Consider the following 9408-nt stretch of genomic DNA (forward strand, 5'->3'; position numbering starts at 1 on the left):
TCTGAGTTTGAGGCCGGCCTAGTCTACAGAGTGAGTTCCAGGACAGCCAGGGCTACACAGAGAAACCCTGTCTCAAAAAACCAAAAAAAAAAAAAAAAAAAAAGAAAGAAAGAAAAGAGAAAAGAGAAAAGAAATATCACATGGGACTTGCACATTCAGTACAAGGTGTGTGTCCTTCATGTTTAATTTCACAAATTACTCACCGTACATGCTCCCAGGAAGACGTGTGATGGAATGGGGTTGTTTACTTTGAGAAAAGTATGGCCTTTTCAAATTCTACAACCATACTATGTATGCTAAGAGCATACGATGGAGAGATCTTGAAGGAAGGGGGCTGAACAGAAAGAATGACATTAAGAAAGCCTCCAGACTTGGAAGGAGGCTTCCCCAGCAGAAGCCTCTAAACACCTAGAGGAGCACTGTTGGGTTTTGTTTGTTTCTGTTATTCTTTTGATGAGTCCATTGGGCCTAAAGAAGATGGATGGAGAAGGCTAGCTTTATTTGTTTCTGCATTAACAGACATTTATAGTTCATGCATCGTGACAAGCTTTAACAGTGTCTAAGGAAACTGAAGAGGCAAAACTGTCCCTGTATTACTAGAATGTCCAGTAATTTGGAGATGCTGGTATGGACACAGTTGACCCCAATTATGGGAGCAGTAAGCCAGATGGTTGGAGGAACTCACAGCAGGGGACTTGGCCCATATTGAAGAGAGAATGTCTGGAAGAGCTAGATAAATCAGTGGGCAAGCTAAACATCAGCAATTTTGGATCTTCCAAAAATAAGAAGTATCCTACAGCTATTTGACAATTAGTATTTAAAAGCAACAACAAGAAAAAGGTGAAAAAAATAAAACCAGAATTTTAGGGCCTCAGTATAGTTTATATATTTTATTTTAAATTGTGCAGGTTGGGAGATGAACATGAACTTTTATAATAATTTTTTATTGTGCAACTATAAATGATTTTATATAGCTCTATACTCCAAGATTTCTTAGAGTCAGTAAATGCCCTATATATTTCAATGGCTTTTAAAAGATGTATACATAGGAGCTCAACTTTGGAAATCAGCAAGCAACATCCTTTCAAGCAAAATGAAAAGTCCTTTGTGACAGCCGGCCTAATTTTCTCTGACTGTGAAAACAGATGTAAAGAGAATTTTCCAAGTACCACAGTAGTACAAGAATTAAAAAGTCATGGATAAAGTGTTGTGCTGTGAGGTGAGGCCAGCATGTAAGGTCTAGTATTAGGGACAGAAAGTAGCCAGGCAACAAAATTACATCAGAGCTCTTAGGCTCTAGGGTTCTGAGACCGATCTCTGGAGTGGGACATAATCTATGGCAAATTGCTTCTCTGTTTGCTTCAAATTTTTTACATGATGATCTCTTCTCTGAATGATGACTGTGAGGATTCATGCATCTAAAAATCCCCCAGTCTCTGCAAGATACACACATACACACACACAAAAAAAAATTCAACAAACCAAGTGTTCTGTGGAAGCCACTGCATGTAGATCCCAGAGCTGTGAAGGACAAGGCTAGAGATGTAAAAGACTTCCCTCTAGGAAGATCAAGGAAGCAGCTCTCTGAAACCCAAACTATCAGCAGCCTCATTGACCCTGGGTCGCTTATGTTACCCTATGATTTCAGTTCCCTGGCTGCTTCCCATGGAGCTCTCTCAGATGCTTAAATAACTAGAGGATCTACAGCTGTTACAGAAGATAGAGAAGTCTTAGTTCATGGCTCTAAGGCTTCTGATCCATTGGTATCCCACCCCACCCCCTGCCTCCTTGCTCTTCCCCACTGCCTCCCTGTTCTTCTCCCCTGCCTCCCTGTTCCTCCAGAGACAGACCACTATATTTGATTATTACTCAATGTGTAGTTACTAGAGCTGAGCACATAACTAAGGGGACCATTAGGAACTTGGAGCCAGGACCACAAGTTTGCCAGTGATGTTCTGGATCATTTATGTATCCCTTTATACCAATACTTGACATACTATGTGGTTAGTGACAAGAATGTTGAATTATTCCCGTGTTTCCAAATGTATGTTTCCCACTGTTCCCGAAGGGCAGATAACCTCTGCCTAAAGCACAGTGCATTATTCAGATAAAAGTACTTGTGAATTGCATTGTGATTAGGAACGGTCAAATGACAGGTTAACTCAAGCTGAAGAAAGAGATGGTAGGCAGCGAAGAGCTCCTTGGAGTTGTCAGGAACAGAATCTCTAGGTCATATACCCAGGACAAGACTAGGCATAACATCTTGTTAGGTAGGAGCTAAAGTGCAGAGGATTGGAAACAAGAGTGTGGTTGGGACTTTTTCTTGGGATCAACCCTTCCTACTATCAGCACCTAAGCTATGCTTGCTCCTGCTTGGGTCTGGCCCAGCCACCTGTCCTACATCAAGATCTTCGACGTGGGCACACGCTACATGGTAAATCGAGTGCAGGACCACGTTCAGAGCCGTACAGCCTACTACCTCATGAACATCCATGTCACACCTCGATCTATCTACCTATGCCGACATGGTGAGAGTGAACTCAACCTTAGAGGCCGCATTGGAGGTGACTCTGGCCTCTCAGCTCGGGGCAAGCAGGTAAGGAGAGCTTCAGAGACTCATGTGTGTAGGTTAGGCTAGCCTAGGTGGTCAATGACTGGGTTTGGAGAAGTATCCCTTGATGAGAAAGAAGCAAATTATGATCAGTCCTTCTCTTCCACCATTAGTCATGAGTCTTGTCACAGACATCGAATGGCTCCCATACACCTACTGCTTCTATAAGATCAATTGCACGGCCGTTAACGGCTGCTCACCTCTGGCTGCTTCTTGAGTCCATCACAGTGCCCTTTCCCTGCCTGATGTATCCCCCATCACTCTCACTGCTCTGTTCTCTGATGGTTCTCACCTTGCTGTCCTCCTTGGACCCTCTACCAGCCAGAAACTCTCAAGTACAGTTGACAGAGGACCTTGGTCTGAATCCCTTCTCTCTGTGACTGTGTCGACATTGTCCCTTACCCCATTTGAGGAATCATACGGTCCCCACAGTGCTCTCTCTTCTTCTTCTTCCATTCCCTTCTGAGACCCAACTCTTGCTCCAAGATCTAGTCCCCTAGTAAGCCCTCCTTGTTTATTCCTTATCACAGGGGTCACTGACCTTTGGGGACATCTCTCCTTATTCTGGTTCGTTACTTTTTCAGGTCATGACTGTCCCTATTCCTAGTGAAGTATAGAAACCTGTCCATCCTAGGTACCGGTTTCATAAAGGGATTTACTCCCCAGATTCTGGTCCTTTACCTGGACTTGTTAACACACATGTTGCTTGAAAAAATCACTTTGGGATGGCATAGGTAGGAAACGAAGTACAAGAGAGGCATTCCTGGTTCTTAGTGTCTTTTTGTTTGTTTTTAAGTTTATGTGTGTTTTGCCTGCATGTGTATCTGTGTACTATGTGCATGCCTGGTGTCCACAAAGGCCAGAAGAGGGCATCAGATCCCTGTGAGCTGTCCTATGGGTACTGGCAACAGCAACAGCCAGTGCTCTGAACTGCTGAGCCAACTCTTCAGTTCCTTACTGTTTTTTATTGGACACCTATGCACAGCCACAGTACTATCAACTTCCACATTTAATTTCTGAGTGACATCAGTAGTGTGAACTGGGCATAATTGTCATTGTTTATGGATGAGGAAGCTGAGCAACAGAAATAGAGAAAAGTCTCAGGTCATATGGTCAGTACAAGCTAACATAGGCAGAACTGAAAACCAGGCCTTCCTACTTTGCTCCAGCACTCCTGTTGGATAGGTAGGAAATGCCCCAGATACCCTCTGATCTCACTCTAATCTCTCATGTTCTCCAGAACAGAGGCTGAGATCACTTGGGGTATACTTTCATCTCCAAGATTTCTTGGATAGAGCTAGCCCCTGTCTTACCTTTACAGCTCAGAGCTCAATTGAAAAGGTGCCCATGTCCACATAAGTACTTACTGCACACATAAGTGTGCATATGTGCACACATCAGACCCAAACTTTCACATTCTTTAGCTCAGAGCACCAAACCTGGATTTTAAAGGGCAGTCACCCCAATCACTATAGTTTTTACTTAACTAGCACCTACTGTCTACCAGGGAGTAATGTACTCTTCTTCACACAGCTCAGAGACACAGCTGGATAACTGAATGATGTTTGCATTTTACAGGCATGATAAGAAGTCAGAGATGGGTACTGTGTAAGGGAGCTATTGAGATTTGCCTTTCTCTTACTCCCCAGGCAAGGGAGAATGGATTGCTGACTTGTGTCTAGCATACAAATTTGTGCCTATGCCCATTTGTGCATATGTACCTAGGACATGTCACGTTTGAATAATATCACCATGTACACAGAAGGAACGTGCATCCTTGAATCTTTGAGCTCCCATGACCCTTTGTGGTTCCCATCTGCACTGCCATTGTTTCCTCTCCCTGAGTGGCTGAATCTTGAAAGCATTAACACTCCAGTACCCAAAACAGGGACATGGATACTAATGCATGTGCAAATGCCCTTTACCTGGGTACCAGGCTCCCCATTCAAGCAATAGAAATCATAGCATCAGAGCACTGTCTTTCAGATCCTTCAGTCCATACTTCAGACTACATTCTGGGCACTTCTATTCTTAGAACTCCACTCTGATGGCCTGGAATCTGCTTCAGTGCCTGTATGCACCTGGCTGTTAATCTCCATCTAAGGACAGGCCATGATCACAGGAATATTAACCTTTAGATCCATGCATAGCCTTGGGGTTATTCTCTGTGTAGCCAGAGAGTCACTGGAGATAGTGCATGACCAGAACTCCATGCTGTGATTTGGTTAACCTCAGACAGACAGAAAGATTCCTAGAAGAGCAGGATGTTGTCAGAAATGGAAGGAGAAAGGATGCAGACATTGAGTGGACCACCTGTTCTTAGGCTCCACATATGTTAGAGGTGGGCATGTTTGAATGAATGATTCACCTAGCTAGGGAAAGCAGTAAGCAAGTATCACCCCCCTATCCCAAGCATGGATATTCTTTTTCTCTTTCTTTTATCCTTAGTCACTCAAGAAAGAATATGACTTTTAATTTTAATACTTTTATCATTGCACATACTTGTTAGATACAATTTTCAGATTCCATGCTAATTGTATATTATTGTTGTGCATCATGAGAACATCAATAATCTTCTAAGAATTTGGAAATATACACCAGTTTTTAAGGATAGCCACCCTACTGTGCATTGAAACATTAGAACTTACTTTTCTGTCTAACTATAACTTTGTACCCATTGATCACCCTCTAACCTAACTTTTGATCCACTGATCATTCTTTACCTGTAACTTTATATCCTATGATCAGCCTCTCTACATCTTGCCTTCTCAAGAACACAGCACCTCAACCTTTACCTCTGATCTATAGTCCCAGGTTTATTTTTATATAAATTTAATCCCCATTTTCTTGCTTGTCCATGAGTACTTCACCATTCAGGAGAGATTTGAACTTGTTCTGATGACTCCCTTGGTCTTCCCTTTCTCACCCCTCTTTTTTCCCCACCCTCTCCTTTGTACCCCTAGTATGCCTATGCCCTGGCCAACTTCATTCGGTCTCAAGGCATCAGCTCCCTGAAGGTGTGGACTAGCCACATGAAGAGGACCATTCAGACAGCTGAAGCCCTAGGTGTGCCCTATGAACAGTGGAAGGCCCTGAATGAGATCGATGCGGTAAGATGGAAAGGGTTAGTGTCCTGGCCTGGAGGGAGGTGGTAATTGTAGGCTTGCCTTGTGGGTTACCTGCTCCTGGGAACCTAATTAGTTCATCAAATCCTTTTATGTTTTTTGTTTTGTCTTTTATCAAGCAACCATATGTAAGGGACTATTATTCTGTGTCACGAAGATCTATTGAAGCCCAGCATTAAATTGCCCTATGGGAATGTCTATGGATGCATTTACATGATTTTTAATTTATATACGAGGGCCAGTTCACTGTGGCCAGTACCACCCCTAGGCAGGTATATATGGGCTGCATAAAAAAGCTGTTTTAATGTGAGCTAGAGGGTATGCTAGTATCACATAACCTCCATGGTTCTTGTCTCTGCTCCTGCTTGAGTCCCTGTCCTAAATTCTCATAATAATGCTCTACCACCTAGAAGGCTAAACTGAAATAAACCCTTTCCTACCCAAGATGCTTTTGGTTGTGGTCACTCACAGCAAGAGAAACCAAAGTAGACAACTTCTAGAAGGCAGTTGTTATCTTCTACATTTTGCAGATGAGGAAAATAAAACCCAGAGAGGTTAAACAGGGTTGCCTGAAGTCAAAGTAAGAAGGCAATGGCCATTTCCCTGGGGCAAAAGTCTCATAACGTGCTTCAGAACAAAAGACTGAGAAGTTTAAAAGGATCTCTGTGTACTTTCTTTCCCATGAGCAATGTCCATTCAGAAAGCCTGACACTGCAGAGCTGTTTGTAAGTTGTAAGTGTTCTATTCCTTTTCCCTGAAGGAAGCCTAGTAGATAGTCCAAAAAGGCATCAGCCAGTGTCTAGTGACTCTTGGCACCAAACAAGCAGGGGTCAACTGAAACTCACACACTTTGAAGGAAATGCCAGAAACTGTAGCACTTTTTACCACCAGCACCGGTAGCCTTGCCTATGGGCATTTCTCAGTAGACTTGGAAGCTCTCAGAATTTGTCTTCCCAGACCCACTCTGAAACCATTGAAAAATTTACTAATTTTTGTCTTATGAAGTATCTGTGGGCACATTTTCCCCAGTGATACTAAAATTCAGAACAGGTTAGGAAGGATAATGAAGGCTATACAATGGGAGAGCACCACTGTACAGTGTATTTGCTCACAGAGTTTCAGACACCTGCCACAAGTATGCACAGATGCACACATTCAATTCACAGTCACAGAAGCATCCTTTTGTTATCATGCCTGCACCATGTATGCACAAACATCTAGAAACAAATATAGGCACATCATATACATACATGTATTTCATATGGACACAGATGAACAAACCATTGACATGTATATACCACTAATACATAGATTCAAGCATATTACTGCACATTCACAGACCTCAAACATAGGCACACAGATACAGATATATAGCAGAAACATAATGCAGAATGTCTACAGTCATGGATATATGCTGCCAATACACATGAATATACACACCTCAGCGTCACCCACACCCACATGGGCATATTCTCAGATGCTTAGACATCCTGTACATACATGGGAGAATACAAGTTTACTGCGTATGCATAAAGAGATACATAGTATACACACAAACACAAGGCTTTAAACATCTCAAGCACACATAAGCATGCTACACATGCTTAAAAACACAGTACCAAGTCCTTATTTGTACATATTTATAGCAACATATACTTATGCATAATGTACACATATAGAACTATGGAGACAATCATAGGAAAATATAATATACTCTGTCTGAACACACCCATCCATTTGTCCTTATACACACAAGCCACATACCTCCCAAGCACATACAAACCAGGTAACAGTTACAACTCAGGAGCTACTATGTTCACAGAAACTGGGGTATTATACTATTCCATACTCACTGGTACCTAAACTGTGTGAAAAGCTATGTTGATATCCCCTGTTCAATATGTTATTCACAAATACTTTTTTATAGGGTGTCTGTGAAGAGATGACTTATGAAGAAATTCAGGAACACTACCCTGAAGAATTTGCACTACGGGACCAGGATAAATATCGTTACCGCTATCCCAAGGGAGAGGTAAAGTTTGAAGAGGTGGCCTAGCTCCTAGGACTCCTTCCCTGTATCCTTAGTCCAACTGCCAGAGTTTTGGAAATACTTTTAGAAACGAGGCAAAGTGTGTTTTCAGTATCTGCCATCTGTCACGGTACTTGCTCTTCTGGTCCTTAGCTGTAGGCAAGCTATCCCTCTCCTTTTAAAAATATTCATTCATTCATTCATTCATTCATTCATTTGTTCATTTGTTCAGTGAGTGAGAGAATGCCTGCCATGACCTGTGTGCTTCTGGAGGAGAGAACAACCAATGGGCCTCAGTTCTCTTCTTTCAACATGTGAATCTCGGGGATCAAACTTAGGTCATTAGCTTAGTGATAGGTGAAGCATCCAGCTCCTCCTCTTTCTTAAAAGCTACATATTTGCCTGCTTATAGGCACTATATGTATTTAGAAGAACATACTTTGTCCAGTGTGTTGTATTTGCCATGTTTTTACTGGACAAGATGAAATAGCTCAATAAACTCGAACTCTGTAATATCTTGTTGCCAACATGCCTAAAGCTCCAGGCTCTCTCAGCAGTTGGCATCATTCCAAGGAACAAAAGCTATTAGTTTAATCAACTTCTTGAAACAGACTATAATTTCCCTGTCTCTCTATGAGATGAATGCTTATTGCTTTCAATCTAGTCTCTTCTTAGCACAGTTCTGCATTTTAATGTATTTATTTGTCATAGTCCATTTCTGACCCAAAACCTTTTGAAAATATGGACATCTGGGAAGATAAAACAGTTCAGTCACAAATCACTTTCATATTTTCATCTTTATCCTTGGAACAGACTTTATAAAGTCAGTGTTAATTTGTTCTCATTTCCTTTATACATTTTTAGGCTGTGTTATTAGAGGCATACAAATCAAAAGCAGTGTTATCTTCTCACTGAATTACAGATCTTCTATTAAGAGTGACTAAGCTCTTTTTTTCTTACTAATGCTATTTGCCTAAAATATATCCTAACATAACTCTATCTCTACATGGTAGCTTCTAACCATTTTCTGGGTTCACCTTTATTTATTCATGTTCAGCTTTTCTGAGTACTTTTGTTTCATTTATGTTTCTTATAAGCACTTTATGTTGGATTTTGTTGTTTTTAATCCAAACTGAAATATGACTTTTGAATGCTAAGCTTGGTACTTTTTTTTAGTGGTATTGCTGACTTTTGAACATTTAATTCTATTGTCTTGAACTTTCTATGCTTACTTTATTTTTCTCTTGCTTTCCTTAGGAGTGATTTTTTCATCAATATGTGTTATAATCAGTTTCCAGATTCTTGTGGAGGTTACGCTTAACTTAAAAAAAAAAATCATCATGGTTCTTTCTGTTTTTGAAGATATCCCACTAAGGGTATGAGGTCAAAATATTGTACTTTAAGATTACTCAGAATAATTTGTTGTATATTGTTATGCAATTGACTTGAACATTTAACTTTTTATATTTCTATTTTAATTGAATTTTTTCTTAAAATATATTTTGATTATGCTTTCCTTTCTCCCAACTCCTCCTAGATCCTTCCTACTTGTCCAACTTTATGTTGTTCCCCCTCTCTCTCTGTCTCTCTCTCTGTCTCTCTCTCTCTGTCTCTCTCTCTCTCTCTCTCTCTCTCTCTCTCTC

At 41.1% G+C, this 9408-nt stretch overlaps 1 protein-coding gene across 3 annotated transcripts in view; it reads left to right on the forward strand.

Moving 5' to 3' along the window:
- Pfkfb1 (6-phosphofructo-2-kinase/fructose-2,6-biphosphatase 1) overlaps window positions 1-9408 on the forward strand; it is a 98208-nt gene that overhangs the window by 33373 nt on the left and 55427 nt on the right. For all 3 annotated transcript variants that reach the window (XM_021187310.2, XM_021187308.2, XM_029534304.1), the window contains 3 exons: window positions 2389-2596; window positions 5575-5721; window positions 7664-7768. In XM_021187310.2, the coding sequence (XP_021042969.1) occupies window positions 2389-2596; window positions 5575-5721; window positions 7664-7768 (460 nt within the window). The remainder of the gene's footprint in view (window positions 1-2388; window positions 2597-5574; window positions 5722-7663; window positions 7769-9408) is intronic.

Source organism: Mus pahari, chromosome X, assembly GCF_900095145.1.
Source record: "Mus pahari chromosome X, PAHARI_EIJ_v1.1, whole genome shotgun sequence".
Taxonomy (NCBI): Eukaryota; Metazoa; Chordata; class Mammalia; order Rodentia; family Muridae; genus Mus; species Mus pahari.